This window comes from Peromyscus eremicus, chromosome 7 (assembly GCF_949786415.1).
Source record: "Peromyscus eremicus chromosome 7, PerEre_H2_v1, whole genome shotgun sequence".
NCBI classification, from domain to species: Eukaryota; Metazoa; Chordata; class Mammalia; order Rodentia; family Cricetidae; genus Peromyscus; species Peromyscus eremicus.
Genome location: NC_081422.1, coordinates 66,017,222 through 66,038,795, shown reverse-complemented (window position 1 = coordinate 66,038,795; position 21,574 = coordinate 66,017,222). Strand labels below are relative to the sequence as shown.

The window sequence follows — 21,574 nt, the reverse complement described above, 5'->3', positions numbered from 1 at the left end:
CGGAGCTCATATCCTCGTGGGCTGAGAATGAAAGCAAACAAAATAATGATGTGCTTTCTAGAGAGACAGCGTAAGAGAAAGGGATAGGCAGCCCAGACACTGGGCAGTCCTTCTTATGGCGGGTATTTTATATGAACATAAAATGAAATAACAGGTTATAAACTTCATAGGCAGAATCATGAGATCGTGACTTCTTGAAATGCAGGCTTCACTTTTGAGTTAACCAGTAATGCAAGGAACCATAAACAAGGAAGCTTCCTGTAGACGGGTAAGAGGCTGATAGTGTCCCAGAGTTTATTGTGTGTATGTCTCTCCTGTCCTGTGGCACTCTTCTCCCAACTTTGTGTGTACGTGTATGTGTGTTCATGTATGTCTACATGTGCCTGTGGTGGCCAGAGACCGACATTGGGTGCCTTCCTCACTTGCTTTCCACCTTATTTCTTCTCTCTCTCTCTCTCAAAATTTTCAAATTTTATTTTACGTGTATGGGTGTTTTGTCTGCATGTATGTGTGGGCAACACATGCATGCCTGATGCCCTCAGAAGTCAGAAGAGGATGTTGGATCCCTTGGAACTGAAGTTATGGATGGTTGGGAGCTACCGTGTGGGTGTTGGGAACTGCATCCGGGTCCTCTGCAAGAACAAGAAGTAGTCTTACACCACTGAGTCATTTCTCTAGCCTACTTTTTCCTTTTTCAGACAGGGTCTCTCTCTGTAGTCCTGGCTGACCTGGAACTCCTGTAGAACAGCCTGCCCTCAAACTCGTAGAGATCTGCCTGCCTCTGGCTCCTGAGTATTGGGGTTACAGGCGTGCATTACTGTGCCTGGCCTCATTTCTTGACATGGGGTCTCCCTCTGAACCCAAAGCTTACCGGTTTGCCGTGGAGCTCCAGGGATTTGCCTCTGCCCACCCACTCGCCCCTGCTTTGTTTTGTAATGTGGGTGCTGACCCGAATGGAGGTCCCCATGGTTGCACGGCGAGCCCTTTGCCAGTGGAGCCATCGTCCCAGCTCCCTCTTCTTCACTAGTTACCGGTGACGGTGACGGTGACGAGCGAGGCAAATGACACATGACGGGCGGAGGAAGGAGGGAGGAAGGCAGGTGGAGTTATGGCCAGGGAGCCATGAGAGATGTAAACTCTGACCTGCTGGAGGAGAGGAAGGTGTCTCACCCACAGCAGCGGGAGGCGGGGAGGACAGGGTCGACCTGGAAATTCAGGCAGCACCGGTGAGGTCCTAGCCAAGGCCCATCTAGGGGATGGTTTTATTTTGTTTTTTTAAATAAAGAGTTATTTTTATTTTATGTGTATGTGTGTTTTGCCTGTATAAATGTCTGTAGACCACATGCATTTAGTGTCTAGGGAAGCCAGAAGAGGGCATCAGATCCCTGGAACTGGAGTTACAGATGGTTGTGAGCTGCCACGTGGGTGTTGGGAATCTAACCTGGTCATCTGGAAGAGCAGAAGTTGCTCTTAACCACTCAGCTATCTCTCCATTCCTGACATCTCTTTCTGGTTAAATTGGACATAGCTTACACACCAAAAAGATTAAGATCAGTACAAGTTAAATAGCCCCATTTTTTTTCCTGTTTTTTTTTTTTTTTTTTTTTTTTTGAGACAGGGTTTCTCTGTGTAACAGCTCTGACTGTCCTGGAACTTACTATGTAGACCAGGCTGGCTTCAAACTCACAGAGATCTGCCTGCCTCTGTCTCTTGAGTGTTTGGATTAAAGGTGTGTGCCAGCTAAATAGCCCCACTCTTATGAGCCTCATAATGAGTTGGATTTTGGAATATTTTGGATTTTGGATTTTGGTGGATAGATGTGCCTGACTGGTATAGTCTGTACAAAAATCCCCAACCAAGTATAAACGACTCCAACATCTGAAGCTCTGGTCCTAAGCATTTTGAGATACAGGACACTCAACCTACAATGGATTATGATATATTGAATAATAATAAAAATCTACAACACTAGTGATATCTGGGAGGCATAGAGGGAAGAGGAAGGACAGCTTGCTATAGAACACTAACTAGTCTAGACAGTCTGCTTTGGAATTTCCAGACAGGCTCGTCAATGGTTAAGAAACTAGTTAGTTAAACATTGTCCCTGAGTACGGATATTCATATGGTCTTAAAGTATAGCCTGTAAAGGAACCGTCAACCTTAGAGTAAAATTTCATCCCGGTGACCCAACCCAGCATTACCAGCAGATGACAACCCTCTGTTAGGGGACTTCCAAAGTGATGTGATTAAGAAGTACACACAGGACCTGGGTAATCTTCAAGCTGAATTGTATAACTGAATTAATGATAAGGGAACAGAAAGGTCCAAAATGCAGGACATTCTACAGAACGGTTGGCCTGAATTCCTCACCACGAATTTGATGGTCTTAAAAACAGGGTTAACTTCTGTTGTTGGTAAGTTAAACAAGAAACTAAATGTGAAATGTTAGGAACGGACTTGGTTAGATCTTGGGCCAAAAACATTGTAGCAGACATGTTGATATACTCATTAAATTTGGACTCTGAGCCCTGTATTAGCTTTTGGATGGATTTCATTTTTATGCATGTGAAATGTGATTGAAGAGTTCTTTCCGCTTCCCCATAGCTATGAACATTCAGCAGAGGAAATGCTTGGTAGTGTATTCATTATGTTCCTTTCATTACTGTGGCAAACTGGGATAAAAACAACTTGAGGAAGGAAGCATTTACTTCGGGCTAATGGTTTAAGGGTACAGCCCATCAAGGTGCAGAAGCCGTGGTGGCAGGGGCCCGAGGCATCTGGGCCCAGTGCATCTGCCGTCAGGAGGCAGAGAGAGAGGAAACAGTGCTCAGCTTGCCTTCTCCCTTTTAATTTACCCCATGGGACAGTGCCATGCACAGTCAGGAGGGGAATTCCTACCTCAGTTTACCCAATCTAGAAACTCCCTCACAGATGTACCTAGTACTTGATGTCCTAGGTGATTCTAAACCCTGTCAGGTTCACAGTTGGTGTTAGCCATCACAGTGCTAAAGCTCGTTAACAAGGAGAATGGGGCAGCGAGGCCCTTATGATTACCAGGATTGAGTGGGGTCCTCTTGTTGGGGGGCATCCCCTTCCCCCCTTTTTGTCCTCACTCTCTCTGTCCCCTTTAGAGCCGATGGCATCTGGGAAAGGTTGAGGAGGAAGTCCAGTCTAGAGTAGGTGATGGGACCAGGGCCGTGGTGGCTGTGTCCATGTGCATGGTAAAGTGATAGGGAACAAGATGTTTCTGTGAGCTGCAGTAGAAGGTGCCTGGAGCAGTTGTCCTCATAGAAGAACCCACATTCCTGAGGAAAGAGTCTGAGTGCTTAGCTGTGGAGTTCAAGTTGTGTGCCCGCCCATCTTTTGTCTTGAAGAGTACATTCCAAATTAGTTAAGGCAGTGACTTTTTGTTTTCTTTTCTTTTACTATAACTAAACATCAGGCATTACTTCTATTTATAGAGAGAAAAAGTGTCAAAAGTTAAAATGAAAATTACAAATAGCTTTATGCAAATTGCTGAAGACATTGACAGGGTCATTTTTATCCGAGATCATGTGCATATTGCTCTAACTTGCACTAGAAGTCAAAGGAATATTTTTATGACAGATACTCATGCAGTGGGAAACCATCTATTTGGGGAGAGAAAGTCCATGACAGAATACATCCATTCTGTACTTCACCATGATAATTCCAACTCCATCGTGATTACAATTAGATGAAAATGACATTTATACTCAGAACAGTCAGCAGAAAGCTCTCTTTTACAAGAGGCATGTGGGGGTAGGGAGTGGAGGGGGTTGGTGAGATGCCTCAGCTGGAAGAGACATCTACCACGAAGCCTGACAACCAGAGTTTGATCCCTAGGACATACATGATAGAAAGAGATCTGATTCCCCCAAGTTGTCCTTTTTCTTCCACATGTACAGCATGGAATGTACACCCCACACACACATATACAATAAATAAATAAAATTTTAAAAATTAAAAAAAAAAGAAAAATGACAAGAAGAAGCCAGATCCTGCACCATTGAGAAACCACAAAATAGCCCCAGACTTTAAGAGGAAGGGCCCTTGCCGGAAGATTTTATCAATAAAGGTGGAAGACATAGACAGGAATGATCCTACTTCCGAATTAAGTCACATAAAAATGATATAAGTTGTTGGGCTAGGAAAGAGCATATCACTCCTTCAATGGTGTAATTTCCAACTGCCTTAGTCATCAGAATAACATAAGTCTAGTCCCCAAACTAAGTTCTGTCATCCACCCTGAGTCTCAGTATAGGCTTTTGGATTTATTTGCCTTTTTTTCTGGGAGATACTTCCTCAAATTCCCCACAGCCCAGTGGCTACTCTTCTGTGACATCATTGAAAAGGTTAGAAGAGTCCCGGCCTTCAGAGATCCTACTGTTAGGAGCAATTCCTGGCTCACTTGACAAATGGGACATACAGGAGAAAGTTAAGAAGAAATGGTTTAAAAACCTCAACGCTAACCTTTCCGAGAATATCATTTCTGACCTTCTTAATGTCTTCTTCAGATCAACACACACACACACACACACACACACTCACTCACTCACTCTGAACCTCCCTATATTTATAGCGAAGCAGGACCTGTCCTTACACCCTCAAATACCCCACTGCAGGTGCTTAGGAACAGCCAGGCTCCGAGGAGTTCAGAGCTCGGGAGTCATGCACCTTAATGCCTCTGGCACTGGGGCACCAGGTGTGAGCTCAGAAGTGTCCACCTGTAACAGTCTGGTGACTCACTGCAGGAGAACTGGGGTAGAGGGGAGGGTGAGGCTGGCTGTTTCCTCAGGACTGAAGCTCTTGGGTGGTGGCAACACTCAGATGTCCTAGTGATCACTGGGGAGACAGTGACGTTGATACCGTGTCCTGGCTGGATTCCTGGGCTTGACTCACTGGGAGCAGGGTTCACATACCAACCAAGGGTTCCCTGGAGGAGCCACTTCTTCTGATGTGGTTGCAATGTGTCTGCCCCTCCCTGAGAGCCGCAAAATTGCAAGGTACCCAACATTCTTCATGATCTTCCCAGGCTAAATGACTTTGGTTCCTTTGAAGGGCAATCTATGGTTTCCTAAGCCAGGGATTGAGGCTGAATAGGAAATGGAAGTCTGAAGATGTCAAGTGGCCTGACTGACTTCTAATGAAGTGAAACTTCCCAGAGGATTTTCAGGGTGTTAGAGCTGCAGCTGGCTGAGGGCAGCCAGGCCTTAGTCACTGACATTGTCATAGCAGATACCTCCAGTGGACATCTGGCTATGCATAGACCTACTGCCTGCTGTCTGTTCTTCTGTCTGTTCTCTGTTCATCGCAGAGAGGAATTCCTCACAGCTCAGAAGTATTGAAGAGGTCACATTTTGTCCCGTTGCACAGAGATGTGTTGGGAGAATGCTCAAGGCAAGGTCAACAGTCAGCACTTTTCCTGGAGTCGTGGCATCGTGGGATGTATTGTGGAGGTGTCCTAACTCTAAAGCAGATGCTCGCCTGCCTGCTAGTCTTTCTCTTGAGAGTTTTTTTTTTGTTTGTTTTGCTTTGTTTTGTTTTGTTTTGTTTTGTTTTGTTTTGTTTTGTTTTTCTGTCTGAGACTATGTCCTGCTGGCCACCAGTTCTGGAAAACACACGCTAGTTTCTTTTGTCAGCAGGCATGGTGATGTCCAGCTGTGAAGAGCAGAGGAGCTAAGCAGGGCTGGGGAGATGGCTCGGTTTGTAAAGCTCTTGCATCACATGCATGAGGACCTGAGCTTAAAGCTTAACACTCAATTAAAAGTGCTGTGCATGGCGACGTGCACTTGTCATCACAGCACAAGGGAGACAGAGACAGGTGGGTCCCTGGAGCTTGCTGGCCAGCCAGTCTAGCCTAATTGGTGAGCCCCAGGTCAATGAGAAAACTTCTCAAAGGAAGTAGACAACGTTCTTGAGGGTGACACATGAGGCCATTCCCTGGCTTCTGCACACATATGCATGTGTCCCCCACCCCATATATGCACATGAACATTTAAAAAAATTAAACTAGCATGGGAAAGGTTCCCACCATCATGTCCGGCCTATAAGGTGGAGTGACTAAATACCACCTTTACCTTTTGAGGTCAAACCCAATGGCCTCGGCATCTCTCCCTCTAGCTGTCTGCAGCCATTCCCACCCACGAAGCACTGTCTTGTCTCTCTTTTTCCTCTTGGGCTATTACTTCTGCATCCTTGCTGATGTCATTCCACTCTCCTCCTTAAATCGGAGCATCACTCTATCATCACCTGGTCCGCATTCCCCTCTTCGAAGACCTGCTGACCCCACCTTTCCTCCCTACAAAGATTGACCTGCCCCTACCTCCCCTCTCTGCAAAGACCCAACCCTAGAGAACTCCCCCTTACCTGGCTTGGAGATGGCCTCACCGGTGAGCTGTGCTTCCTACATCCTATCCTGATGAAGGCTGTGCTGACTTGTGATTCTTTTTCTACCCACCAGAACAATGATAGTTTATTGGTGTGCACTACTACTATTTCCATATTTTAAAAAGTTTTAGGGCAGTATTTGGAACTTTGAATGGGACATGGGCACACACATTTAGAAGACAGTCTGGCTGTGGCCTCCTGCACCTGACAGTCCCCTGCCCTGATCCCTGGTGAGAATTGATTGGGGTTCCTTTCTGAGGCTCATTCACCGAGTGTATTTCCCCCAGAGCCAGTCTGGCTCATGCGCTTCCAGGAAACCTGGTAGAGTCAGTCTTAGGCATGGATCTGGGGATATTACAGGGAGTAGACATTGATAGGATGGTTAGTGGAGGAGGGGAGGAGATGGGGGACGTCCCTGTCCTTCCCTGGGATCTAATTATCCCTACCTTAAGCAAATTCCCTTTGTCCCTCTTCCTTCATTTCCTCCAGAGCAGAGTCCCTTCTCTTTCAGACTCTCAGATCAGTTTTTCTAGAACCTTCTTCCTCAAATAGCTAACGAAGATATTCAGTCCCAGCCTTACTGTAAATAGTAAATGATCCAGGGCTGGAGAGATGGCTCAGTGGTTAAGAGCACAAACTTTTCTTGCAGAGGATTCTAGTTCATTTCCCAACACCCAAGACAGACAGCTTACAACTGCCTCTAATTCCAGCCCAGGGGTGTCCAACACCTCTGGCCTTCCTTGCACATTCATGTCCATACCTACACACAGACATGTGCCTAATTAAAAATAATAAAACATTCTAAAAAGAGTGAAAGAGTTAATGTAGTGTCCTCCTCAGCCTCTGGCCTGTGAGGTAGACTAGAGAGGCCTGGCATGGCCTATGAGGATAGGGAGTGGAAGATGGTAATTCTGTCTCTCCTGAGCCCATGTGTTGGGGTTGTGATTCTGCTCCTCCACAGCAGCATCACTGGTTGGGCCCTGCCAGCTAGCTCTCATGGGCTCCACTCACCTAAACCCAGCCCAATAATAACCCCTCCTCATCTCTCATGTACCTGCATATATTCCTTCCTTAGACCCCTGCTAAGGTCCTCTCTCATGTTTCAGTGTCTTCTCAACTGTCTCCATTTACCCAGACATCCTGTCTCTCCAGGCTCAACAAATGGCTTGCTTTTCCATTGAGACCCTCCCTGTCTGTACTTTGCATCCATGATCACCTCTCCTTCAAGCTCCAGGTTCCAGACTGCCCTTATTGCTTTACCTGTAGCATTCTCAGCAAAGAAATGCCCATAGGAATGGACACAATTTCTGTGAACATGTGGATGTGAAAATCACACTGAGTTAGCACAGAAACACACAGAGCACAAAGGCATTGGCTCTTCTGTCTTTCTAGAGCCTTGCTCTCAGCACACAGTAGGTGTTCAGTGACTGTGATGATCAGTTTCATGTTAGTTTCAGAAGTTGCCATAACGCTGTAGCCTGCACGAGCTGAACAATAATTTTACTGTTGCATAGTTCTGAGGACTAGAAGCCTGGGATGGAGACAGGGCCACATTCCCCGGAGGCACCGAGGCAGAATCCTTCTTTAACTCATCAAGAGTCTGGTGGCTCTTGTTGGTCCTTGTCTTGTGGCTGTATAATTGCAGTCTCCATAGTGTGTGCATGTTTGTCCAAATTCCCCCCTTTTTGTAAGGACGCTGGTGGTCGTGGAGTAGAGCCCACTCTCAACAACCCTATTTTAAGGTGATCCTAAGTAAGGTCGAATTTTAAGTGACTAGCAGTTCAGACTCCAGCATACTTTTTATCGGAGAGTGACACAATTCGGCCCCTAGCAAGTTCTTTAAATTGTTTGAGCAACTCAGATGAATTAGCTCTTTGTTTTCTTTTTACTTTTTGTTTGTTTGCTTGTCTCTTGTAGCTGAGGCTGGCCTTGAACTCCTGATCTTCTTGCCTCTGCCTCCCAGGGACTGGGATTACAGGTGTGTGCCACTGCCCCTGGCTTCTTATTTATATATTAAACATAATAATGTGGAAGAAGGAATGATGATTTCTTATCATCACAGATTTCATGTAGAAGAATTGGTAAATGTGGAATGTGAAATGTAAAGATGGTTAAACTTTAGGAATAAAACTGATAGTAGATCATTTTGAAATTAGATACTGTCATCTGACATTTTCAAAGAACTCTGTAACTCTCTGAAGGTCTGTATCCATATTCTTGCCCAAATTTGTATGTTCTGTAATCTTGTGAGTATACACATGCACACATACACACACACACACACACACACACACACACACACATACACACACACGGAGAGAAAAAGAGAGGGAAAGAAAGAAGAGGGGGGAGCGAAGGAGAGAGAGAGAGAGAGAGAGAGAGAGAGAGAGAGAGAGAGAGAGAGAGAGAGAGAGAGACTCGGTGATAGATGCGTCCCTTTGAACCAGAATGTGACTGCATAGTCTTGGATCTGGTTGGAGCTGGTTCTGTAGTCTTCATCATGAGTGAAATCTTCATTATGTGCATATTAATAGACTAACTAGAAGAGATGCTACCATCAGAAGCTATTAACACAATAGGAAGGACATTATGTGTCCTTCAGTGACCTTTGATTACTCTTTAATTTGAGAAGCTAAGTGAGGGAGATTGGCTGTGTGCATGCGTATGGGTGCAGAGTCCAGGATTCCTGGAGCCAGTAGTGTGTCAGAGGAGGAAACCCCCACCGGCAGGTTTTATAGCCCCTTTCCTTTAAAAGCGTAGCTGAACAACCTGCTGGTTCTTGTCCTTGCAGAGCCTGTTTATACAACATCCTGCTGTTGCCGGGTGAGCCGGTGTGCTGCCATGATTCATGGCTGCAGCCGGGGCTGGGCTGCCACTGTGACAGTGTGCAGGAGCTGTCTCTGCCTCTCAATGAAGAGGCCTGAGGTTCTGATCCTGGGACCTTCATCAGCCTCGGCAATGCTCCTGTCTCAAGCTCTCCCAAGGCGATCCAGGTTCCTCTTCTAGAACACAAGAGGGTTCGCCCCTCTCCAACATTTCTTCAGCTGCGGAACTCTGTATTAACACTGTTACATTCATACAAAACAATGTCAGAGCGGTGTCTCAAAGGAGGTGAACAATATTCCTGAGGTTGACACCTGAGGTCCATCCCTGGCCTCTACATGTGTACCTACATGCTCATCTACCAACACATGAACACACATATGTACACACATGCAATCCTCCCCATGTTTATTGACTGTCTAGTTATGCTGGGGATTGAGAATAATAGATACACTCCCTGCCTTAGTGGGGGTTGCTGTGTTGGCAGATCACATATTTAAGAGGTGAGAAACCCTAGGCCCTCATCACTAGCCTCACCAATCCAATGGCCAGTGAATCCCTTGGAGCATCTTACAGAGTTTTAGGCTGGGTTACTTTCTGTGGCTTCTCATCCTTTTCCGGTCCAGGGAAAACAGCTGTAGCTAGAGCCTGAGGTAAATTCTGAGCTGTGAGTGCTCATGGGAAATCACTGATCGCAGCCTCTCTGTGTGTGTTACCGTGTGTACCTGCTCTTCCTCCTGCTCATTTTATGTGGGGTTTATGGAATGCCAATTTTGTGAGCTGTCTCTGCTCCCTTCTGTGGTAGGAACTTTCTTTTCATCTCGACACGTTCAGGGCTTTAGTTTTCAAGGAGCTTTGCCTGGCATTGTTTAAGCCCCAACGTATTCATAATAGGTCTGACATACACATATTATTTTTTAAAAGATTTGATTTATTATTTTTAAGGGGTGTGTGTGTGTGTGTGTGTGTGTGTGTGTGTGTGTATGTGTGTGTTCATGTGGATGTAGGTGCTCTTGGGATCAGAAGAGGGCATCAAATTCCCTACAGCTGGAGTTACAGGAGGTTGTGAACTTCCCAACATGGATAGGTACTGGTAACCAGAGTCCTCTGAAAGAGTAGTACTCTTAACCACTGAGCCATCTCTCCAGCCTCAAACATATTTTAGATACGTTTTTGTTTTCTACATCTATTTTACTCTCTCTCTCTCTCTCTCTCTCTCTCTCTCTCTCTCTCTCTCTCTCTCTGTGTGTGTGTGTGTGTGTGTGTATGTGTGATGACACATGAAGAGGTCAGAGGACAAGTTGCAGGAGCCAATTATTTCCTTCTGCTGTGTGGATTCCCTGGACAGAACTTGGGGTTTCCGGTTAGGTAGCATGCACCTTCCCCAGCCAAGCTGTCTTGCCGGCCTCCATATATAATTTAAAACCTGGTTTTTAAAAGATACAAAGCTGCATTCTAGAGCTTTGCAAAAGCTCTTTTAACTGTGGAGAATTTGAAACTTAAACCAAAGGGAACTGAAATGTTGAATAAGCTACTTACTAGCCTTTGACTCGGCCTCAGCAGCCCTCCTCCCGTGGCCAGTCCTGCCTCGTCTACATCCTGTCCACTTCCTTCACCTGCATAAATAAATAAATACGCCATAAATATTTCAGTATGCTTCTCTCAAAGGTAAACACCGTGTTTTAGTATTACCACAGTAATGTTCATCATGCCTAAAAGGGATCTTTTAAGAGAAAAGAAATGAACTTTAAACATTCGCAAACATACTATGTTGTTCTGTGTCCTCTAGCACTTGACCTCCAGCATGCTGGTACTTTCAAAACATGATGTCTTGGGACTTCTCAGGGTTTCATGTTGTGGCCGAGGCTCTGGGCTGCTTTGTGTCCCTTGCTGTAAGAGGGACAGCTGGACTGTATTTGCATGTTTGAGGCGATTTCCCCAGAGCTTCTTCTGGCTTCTAAAGCTCCTGTTCATTCAGTAAATATTTGCTGAGAGTCCCAGTGTGTCCATCACTGCTGGCTGTGGCAGTTAGAGTGGGAAAGAAGACAGATGAGGCCTAGATGTCTTGGGACTGGTGGCTGCCAAGGGAGCGGGCCTCTGGTCCTGAGGACACCCATAGTCACAGGCATGGCTGTGGTCATGGGGAGAATGGGCATGAGGAGCCTAACTTCTGAAGGGTTAAAGAAGTCACTCTTGAGGAAGAGACATCTCAGCTTAGCAGTGTGGCAGAGGGAAGAGGAGTTGGTAGAAGAATGAGGCGGGGGAGGGGGGCATCATGGTGGCTGGAGGTGAGGTGGGGAGCCCTATCTCTGGCCGCCTTCTTCCAAACAGTTCTGGCACTTGAGGGCTGGGCTCCCTGCCCCTATAAACTCTGGGATGCCACATAGCCATGCGAGGTCCAATTCCCCGCTGATTCTTCCCTGGCTGGAGGCAGTGTGGGTGGAGGAACTCACATTTGGAAAGACAGAGACAGGAACCTGAGTGCTCACCCCAGATGAACCAGTAATGTTTACACAGTAGGGTTGTGAGGACTAATAAAAATCATTGTGCAGCGAACGTCTTCCTTCTCTTTCACGGCTTGTGCCCCTTCCCTGCCTGGTCCGGCCCCTTCCCTAAGGAGCACCATGCCGCCCGCTAGCCCTGCTTCTCAGCAGAGCCCTGTGACCAGGCCCTTTTCTGGAGGTCTTTATTTAGATGCCATTTTAATAAGTTTTAGTTTCCTTTTTGAAAGTCGAAATAAAGGGGGCCTGGGGAGATGGCTTAATGGTTAAGAACATTTTCTGCTCTTGCCTGAGTTCAGTTCCCAGCATCCATATTGGGTGGTTCACAACTTGCCTGCCATTCTAACTCCAGGAGAACTGACACCCTCTTTTAGGTTCTGTGGACACCCGTGCTCACATGGACATGTACCCCTACACAGATACACACATATACAGATAACTAAAAAGTAGTCTTGAAAACTAATACTTTGCCGGGCGGTGGTGGCGCACGCCTTTAATCCCAGCACTCGGGAGGCAGAGCCAGGCGGATCTCTGTGAGTTCGAGGCCAGCCTGGGCTACCAAGTGAGTTCCAGGACAGGCGCAAAGCTACACAGAGAAACCCTGTCTCGAAAAACAGAAAAAAAAAAATAAAATAAAATAAAAAAAATAAAAAAATAAAAAAAGAAAACTAATACTTTATTAACTTGTTTGAGAATTTCATACAATGTATTTGTATCGTATTCATCCCTCCCCCACCTCCTCCCTTGCCCACCCCCACTTCACCGCCTACCCAACTTCATGGCCTCCTTTATTAAAGACAACAACCCAGGCCAGTTTGTGCTGTCCAAATATTCTTGGGTGTGGGACTGTCCTCTGGAGCGGGGTCCACCTCCCAGGGGTCACACCCTTAAAGAAAACAGACTCTCAGTGGTTGTTAGCAAATGCCAATAGCTCCTAGGGGTGGGACTTTGTGTCCACCCCCAAAATAAATCCTTTTTAAAAAGTTTACATAACAATGATTCAGCAACAACAGCAGGCCATTGCACAAAAGGACACAGGGAAAGATGGCCTCCTGTTCCCACGGAGGAGATAGTCACCAAAGGTTTGGATCCGATCTTTTTAGAAATTTTCTTTCTTTTCCTTTTTTTTGTTTTTTGTGGGTTTTTTTGTTTTGTTTTGTTTTTTTTGTTTTGTTTTGTTTTTTTGAGACAGGGTTTCTCTGTGTAGCCCTGGCTGTCCTAGAACTCACTCTGTAGACCAGGCTGGCCTGGAACTCACAGAGATTCACCTGCCTCTGCCTGCTGAGTGCTGGGATTAAAGGTGTGAGCCACCACCACCCAGCATAGAAAATTTCCACACACATTCTTAAAATAAAAGCAGGAATGTAAGAACGATTCTTTTGCACTTGGTGTGTTTTAGGTATCTTCCAATGCACATGCATCCTTTTCTCTGTTGAGACAGAGGCTCACTCTGTAGCCCAAACAGGCCTGAACTCACTATGCCACCCCAATTCATCTCAAACTCAGGGCAGTCTCCCTGCCTCAGACTGCTCAGTGCTGGGATTGTTCGCATCTCCCAGGTGGTGGCATCCTCTGGGTCTGGCCACCAGTCACCTGGGCACCCTGCTGTGTTCTGTGTCTCCTCAGAGACCTGTGTTGTCCACAGCCAGTTTTTCAGGAACTGGGTGGGGCCCAGGGCCGGAAGAACAGCTTCTGTTTCCTGGTCTGTGGGGAGTTTCATGGGAGCTTTTCCTTTTCCTAATTACCAGTCAAGCAAATTGGGGGTATCTGAACACCAGTGTGTCCCTCCAGCATTGGGAGATCTGAACGCCAGTGTGTCCCTCCAGCATTGGGAGATCTGAATACCATTGTGTCCCTCCACCATTGGGGAGATCTGAATACCAGTGTGTCCCTCCACCATTGGGGAGATCTGAACACCAGTGTGTCCTTCCAGCATTGGGAGATCTGAACACCAGTGTGTCCCTCCAGCATTGGGGAGATCTGAACACCAGTGTGTCCCTCCAGCATTGGGAGATCTGAACACCAGTGTGTTCCTCCAGCATTGGGGAGATCTGAACACCAGTGTGTCCCTCCACCATTGGGAGATCTGAACACCAGTGTGTCCCTCCACCACGAACCACTTAGCAGCCCAGTCATTGAAACTGACAAACAGATTTCAAGGGTAGCAGCAGCACCCATGGGATCCGGGTGCCTGGGGCCCATATTCAAGCTGTTACCAGAAGCCAAGCACAAGTGTCCCAGATCCTCCCATCTCACCTCTTCCCAACTTTGTACAGAATAGTAAAAAGCATTGGGTGTGTTCCCTCCCTTCTTTAAAAGTCCTTGTGGTAAAAGTACTCACAAATAATGCAGGGAACGAAGAAAAATAAGTAAGTGAATAAAAAAGAAAGCTGCCCTTTTGTTCTCCAGCATCTCTAATGTGTTTCACTGTTCCCTCCTCAGAAGTGCTTAGCAGTTTGTCATGAATCTTTCTGGGTTTTATTTTTTTTGACTTTACAAACTTTGAATGTTTTTGGTCGTCTTTATTTTGTGACAGTAAATAATTTAAAACGCAAATTACAGTTTTGCATTTTAAACAATTTTCTGGGAAAAGTCTACAAAAAGGTAATTGAAAAAGTTGGTATAGAGTCCAGTGTGGTGGAGCACGCCTTTAGTCCCAGCACTTGGGAAGCAGAAGCAGGTGGATCTCTGTGAGTTCAGCCTGGTCTGCAGAGTAAGTTCCAGGACAGCCAAGACTATGGAGTAAGACCCTGTCAGAAACAAGAAAGAAAGAAAGAAAAGTCGGCGATGGAGGGGACTTGCCTGTACAGTTCTGTGGTGTAGACTAAATACTGGGTCAACTCCAGGGAGAGCTGTGAGGAAGCCACTTATCTGTGAAGTCTCAGCCTGGGTCTCTGTCTCTCTCTCTCTCTCTCTCTCTCTCTCTCTCTCTCTCTCTCTCTCTCTTTCTCTCTCAAGTTACTTCTTTTTTTTTTTTTTCGAGACAGGGTTTCTCTGTGTAGCTTTGCGCCTTTCCTGGAACTCCCTTGGTAGCCCAGGCTGGCCTCGAACTCACAGAGATCCGCCTGGCTCTGCCTCCCGAGTGCTGGGATTAAAGGCGTGCGCCACCACTGCCCGCCTTCAAGTTACTTCTTTAAAAAATATTGTTACTTTTTTTTTATTCTTTGAGTCCCTCTACCTCTGTGTGTGTTTGTGCGTGTGTGTGTGTGTGTGTGTGTGCGCGCGCGCGCGCGCCCACGGCTAGTGATCCACAGTGCCCACGTGGAGGTCAGAAAAACAACTTGTAGGAGTTAGTTCTCAGCTTTCACCATGTAGATCCGGAGGATCAAACTCAGGTCATTGAGCTTGGTGGCAAGGACTTCTACTGGTTGCACCATTTCATCAGCCCTTGTCCCTTTTCTCTGTCTCTGTCTCTCTCCCTCATTTTTCTTTCTTTGTCTTTGTCCCTTCATGTTTGAGGAGGTCCCTACTCCATCTCCCCACATCTAACAAACCCTCAGCATGAGGAACATCCGTGCCTAAGACCAGACAGGATTAAATGTGAATGTGCGGTCACACGCAAGCCATTTAGCCCCTTTGAACTCCAGTGCCCTCAGCTATGAAGCAGAAGGAAAAGGCTGTGTTGGTGACTGGTTGTGAACATTAAACATTGGAAGGAATTTTCTTGGTGGTCAAAAAACACTTTTTTTTTTTTTTTAACCTTTTCCTGCTTCCTGAAGCCTTCATCCTACAAAGCTATGTGAGATTTGGACATGGTCCTTTTGGATTGCAGCTTACTGATGATTCAAGCTTTAAGTGCTGGATTAAAGACCAGCTAAGCAGAGTGAGAGATTCTTCAGGGCTAGAGTCACACCACCTCTGCTTGGCTTTCCAGAAGTATTTCATAAATGGACACAACAGGTTGTGTGCCAACCCCACCTCTTTCCCTCAGAGCTTGGCTGCAGGGTCAGCCCTGCCCTCATAGGACAGTCTCGCTCCCCGATGACAGTCAACCTCAACTTCCCACATTTTAGGCCATGTGGTTGGTGAGGGAGTTAAAGTCATCAGAGGAACTGGTATAAGGCAGAAAACAGTGTCACCTCAGTGCAAGGTTTTCATGACATAACTCCTCTGGCATCTTTGTGAGGATTAGAAATGGATGTCCCCTTGGGAACAAAGAGGTATGCAGGTTCTTACCAACGAGGATGGTGGACCAGGACTTGATAGAAGTGAGCAATTGATGCTTTCTCCAGGATGCAGGCAGCCCCAGCCCGTGCCAGGTAGTCAGCAGATGCCAAGCTGGCATTCTGCCCCCTTACTTCTGCTGTCCAGGCACCCAGGGCTGGTTACAGTCTGCGTAAACATACACGGGTGTCCATTATCGCTGTGTTTGTGAGACTTATATTCTTTTTCTAACTTCCTGCCTTTCCTAGCCTCCAGAACTAAGCAATGGAGAGTCCACCAGGAAGCTTCCTCAGGGTGTTGTCTATGGTGTGGTGCGAAGATCCGATCCCAACCAGCAGAAGGAAATGGTTGTGTATGGCTGGTCCACCAATCAGCTGAAAGAAGAGATGAACTACATCAAAGACGTGAGCTACTCGGGGATATTTTGTGTTTCTGTCCTTTGAAGCAGATAGGAGGGTGGCGTCGGAAGCGTGGATGGGAATGTTAAGTAGGCATTTTGAAAGTCTTGTTTGGGAGGGAAATGTTCCTCCGTTTCTTTGTGATGATGCTAAAGGCATAAGTATAATTCTTCAACAAGCTTCTCTTGGGTGGCTGTTCCTTACAGGCAGAGGGGTCATGAGACCCAGGGCCCCTGCTGGGTGTGGCATGGAGGCTCTTGGGTGGTTTTGCATTAAGATACCAGACACATATAATGTATGTGTTTGGGCAACTGTATAAATGTGGGTGTTACTGGCTACTCATAAGAGAACCGCCAACTCAGAAAGAAGTGTGTCTTCCCTGGAGATGAGTCTGGAGGTGGGGGTGTGGGGGTTCTGGGCAGGGTACAACTGGGCTCTGGGTCTGGTTTTCTATATCTCTGGACTTTTTCTTTCTTCAGTGTGAAGATTGGGTCTCTTCTGTACACATGACAGTGTTTGGAGGTAGAAAATAGGACACTCACTTCTGGAAAGTTTTTGAAGTTGCCCTGCCCCCATTAGGCTGCCCCTTCCAAGGCATCTTGGCCAGGGATGGTCACATAGCCCATCCCATACCAATCACTGACAGGGAACGTAGGCAGACCTGGCAGGTTCACAGGTTCACACCAATGATTTGGGTTGAGATGAATGTTGACAAGTCAGCTACAATAGACGAGGTACAGTCTCCGTGAATCAATGCAATTTCTTTGTATTTAATGTATCGCCTTGTATCCTTTAAGTTGAGAAAGTCTGGGAGAAGTATATGAAGAAGAAAACAATTGGCCATCATCTACCATTCAACCTGTTTTGTGGTTAACCTTGTGGGTCATTTTCTTCAAATACTTTGATGGCTGTCTGTCAGTTTCTTTTTGTGCTACCCAGTGTCCCTTCCATCCACATGAGTCTGATTGATGCTGCTAAGCTCAAACCAGACTAGTTAGATGAGAGAAGAAATGAACTGCTCTGATGCCCATGGGCTCCAAACACGTCCCCACAGCTCAGTGCTGGAGGAGGCAAAGGTCCGCCTTGGGCTGGAGAAGTCCCCCAGGCCTGGGAGCTCATTGCTTCTGCTTCCATATCAGACCCAGGTTCCTCTTAGTGTGGCCTTTTGTCCTCTCCAGGGCTCAGTTTACTCATCTACAGGTGGGCTCTCATTCCTGAGGTCCAAACCTCCAGCTTTGTGAGCCTCATTTGATTTGGGACAGATGATGTGCAAAGCCATGTTGTCTAAGTTGCTGTCTGAGTTTGTTTGTTTTTTTAAAAATAACAAATCCATGGGCTGGGAGATGGTGCAGTCCATAAAGTGCCTACTGCACAAGCCTGGGGACCTGAGAGTTCAGATCCCCAGTACCCATGTAAAAAATGTGTGGTTGCCGGCATCTGTAACTCCAGCACTGGTGGGGTAGACACAGGATGATCCCTGTAGCTCCCTGGCCAGACACTGTAGCTGAATAGATGAGCTCCAAGTTCAGTGAGAGACCCTACTTCAAAAAATAAGGTGGAAAGTGTAGCTGAAGTTTTCTCTGGTCCTGCCCAGCCCCATGGACCCTGCAGCTGCATATAAAATAATCACTCAGAAGCTTATATTAATTAAAACTGCTTGCCATTAGCTCAGGCTTACTACTGACTAGCTCTTACACTTAAACTCAGCCCATTTCTGTTGATCTATATGTCACCACATTTTTCGTGGCTTTACCTGTGTGCCATTACATGCTGCTCCCTGGACGGCGGGCTGCTGTCTCCTGACTCAGCCTTCTTGTTCCCAGAATTCTCCTTGTCTGTTTACCCCACCTATACTTCCTGCCTGGCTACTGGCCAATCAGCTTTTAATTTATCAACCAATCAGAGCAACACATTCACAGCATAAAGAACATCCCACAGCAGAAGAGTGATCAAGGAAGATACCTAATGTTAACTTCTGGCCTCCAGACATGTGCACACATATGTATACACACCCATATATATACATATACCACACACATACTCACATGTGAATGTGCACATGAACACACACACACACACACACACACACACACACAGTGTATTACAACCACTAGTCGGTTATCTGACCTCTCAAAGATAGTTTTTTAATCATGCAGAATGTTGGATCCCAGATATGTGTATGTATACACACAATTGATTTTTTTAATGTTCATTGGTGTTTTGCCTGCATTTATGTCTATGTGAAAGTGTCAGAAGTCCTGGAACTGGTGTTACAGACAAATGTGAGCTGCCATGTGGGTGCTGGGAATTGAACCTGGGGCCTCTGGAAGAGCAGTCAGTGCTCTTAACTGCTGAGCCATCTCTCCAGCACCCCAGATTGTTTTTTAACAATGCAGACTTTCTCAAGGAACTATTTAGACCTTCTTCATTTATATGCTCTGTACAGCTTGGGATTGCTTTAGAGGTAAGCCTTCTAAGTAGAGCTGAGACTCCTAAGTTTCCCAAGACAAATACAGCAGGTCCAGGCTAATCCTTGCTATAAATGACATGTGCTGAAATCACAGAACTGGTTCTGACCCAAAATTCCCACCCTCTACCGTGATCTGCAATCCAAAGTTAATTTCTTGGTCCCACCTTCAATGGCTGGCTTTAGATCCATGCCGGCCTTCACATTCCTCAGTGTGTTTATGAGTTTGTTGCCCTTGCTCCCTGATGGGAGACGCCCTGGCCTTATTGGCCTCCTACACCCTTCAGTGAGAGCAACACCCAGCTCAAGATTCACCTCTGGTGACAGCACAGGAGCCAGCTGGGGTGATAAAGAGTTTTTTGCCACTAGAATGAAGGCTCATGCTCTGAGCCTCTTCTTCCCAGTGGTCAATGGCAAGAAAGTAGGCTATTAGAACTCATCGGGGGAGGCACTGAGGACCCAATTTTGATTCTCAGCACTCACCCATGTCAGGCAGCTCACAAGCGTCTGTAACTCCACTTCTAAGAGAGATACACCTTCTTCTGGCTTCTCCTGACACACGCACACACACACACACACACACACACACACACACACACACACTTAAAAAATGAAATAAATTTTAAAAACAAAAACAAAAAAACCCTCATCTGGGGTATACTTGAGGTCTGGACTTCTCTCTTCTAACTCCCTACCAATATCCATTCTAAAACAAAACGTACCTCACTGTTAGAGTTCTTGCCTAGCATGCGTGAGGCCCTGAGTTCAAATCCCTAGTACAAGAAAGAGAAAACAAACCCTCCAAAGCACAACAAGGAGTTTCTTCTGCAAACAGACCCTCAGTATCAAGTCTTCATCCAGCACTGCTCCTAAACATTTGCATTTAAACCAAACTGCTTCCCTTCAGCCCTTTGTAAGCTCGACAGCCTGGAGTTTGCCTGGAGGAAGCTGCCTCCAGACTTCTCCATCAGTTGGGGGACTCCGGAGAAGTTTACCAAACATCTAAGGACACCAGAAGATGGGGAAACAGGGTTGTGTATCAGCTTCCCACTTAACGCCCCAGTCCAGACTTGCACAGTGTTTGCTTGAGTGAGGAGCTGGGGACCACTTTCCTCTTTGTTACACCCAGTGTGCATTCTGTTGGTAATTACTGAGAAACTGACATCTGAATTTATGGCCCCTTCAGGCCTCACATTTTTCCACCTTGCATTCTAGACATTTAATTGCTTTTTGGCATTTGGAGCAGAGAGAGAGAGAGAGAAAATTAGAGGTTGCTGCCTGCTTTGGAGTGTTTTTAGCCTCATAACCATGTGTTTACAGTTGACTAGTTAAAAACTTCCTGCTTGTAAAAACATGTGATTGGAAGGGGGAAAATGTTCAAATGGTGTTTGATGGTGATGGTGAGTTTTAACAAAACGGTTGTGCTTCCGTTTGTTGCTTAGGTAACTTAACGTTTACTAATCCTTATCCTCATTGACAATACACATCGTTTGGATCATTTCCATTGTTTCTAACTAGATGTTAAAAGTGATCTTGTCACTTAATTTGCTACATGTCTTATTCTTAAGTTTTTGGGGTTTTTTTGTGTGTGGATCTTTCTCTTATTAATAAAGTTTCCAGTGTCTTCCATGAAACTATTGTCACTTGATGTCTAACTAGCGTTCTTGTGGCTGCAGGTGAGGGCCACTTTGGAAAAGGTGAGGAAGCGGATGTATGGAGACTATGATGAGATGAGGCAGAAGATTCGCCAGCTCACCCAGGACCTGTCGGTAAGTCCACCTGTCCGTAAGTCCATGCCTTGGCACTGTGGCCGTGAGAAGATGGCAGGGCTTGGGACTTGTGCTTAGTGGCCTGGAGATGTTTAAAAAGCTCAGGCTTCTTATGAACGGAGTCAGACTTCAAATGGACTGACAGGACATTTTCTTGAGTCATAGATTGAACTTTATTATTCAAAGGAGAATGTCTAATAATCTCCCTTAGAGTTGCATTACAAGGGCAGTACATACTCTTAACTGCTGGGAGATGGCTCAGCCATCTAGCCCCTACCCAGATTGGTTCTAGTTAATGACCTACTTTACAAAAAGAAATATTTTGCTGTTTTGAAAGATGAAGTCTTGTGTAGTCCAGGGTGGCCTCAGCTTTGCATGAACTCCTCATTGTTTACACTTATGCAGCAAAGGGATTACAGGTGTGCACTGGTTTACAGGGTGATGAGGATCAAACCCCAGGCCTTGTGCAGTCTACCAACTTGGGATTACCAAGCCACAGTCTCAGTCCTCAAATTCCATTTGTAAGAATTTATTCTACAGCTGGGCAGTGGCGGTGCATGCCTTTAATCCCAGCACTGGGGAGGCAGAGGTAGGCGGATCTCTGTGAGTTCAAGGTCAGCCTGGTTTACAGAGCAAGTTCCAGGACAGGCTCCAAAGCTACACAGAAAAACCCTGTCTCAAAAAGAAGAAGAAGAAGAAGAAGAAGAAGAAGAAGAAGAAGAAGAAGAAGAAGAAGAAGAAGAAAAGAACTTATTCTACAGATAAGCTCCCCCACATGCAAAATGACATGTGGATGAACTAATTTTTTTAGCATCATTTGTAATAGTAAAAAAAAAAAAAAAAAAAAAAAAAGGAATTTGCAATCCACACCAAGAATAAGAACGTGTGTTCTCTCTTTCCTGGCCAGCTAAACTAGTTCTCTGGCCCCAGATGTTGGTTTGTGATCTATAGTTTTACTGTAAATATTACTGAAGTAGATGTGGCTACTCTCAGAAAATCTCCCCCTCCCTGGAGTCTGTGGGGTGTGCGTTGGTCTCGAGTGAC

General features: G+C 46.0%; 1 protein-coding gene across 1 annotated transcript in view; it reads left to right on the top strand.

The window, feature by feature from the left end:
* Nucleotides 1–21,574, top strand: part of Myzap (myocardial zonula adherens protein) — a 94,049-nt gene that overhangs the window by 13,739 nt on the left and 58,736 nt on the right. The window contains exons 3-4 of the mRNA XM_059268208.1: nt 16,145–16,300; nt 20,438–20,530. Coding sequence (XP_059124191.1) covers nt 16,145–16,300; nt 20,438–20,530 — 249 coding nt within the window. The remainder of the gene's footprint in view (nt 1–16,144; nt 16,301–20,437; nt 20,531–21,574) is intronic.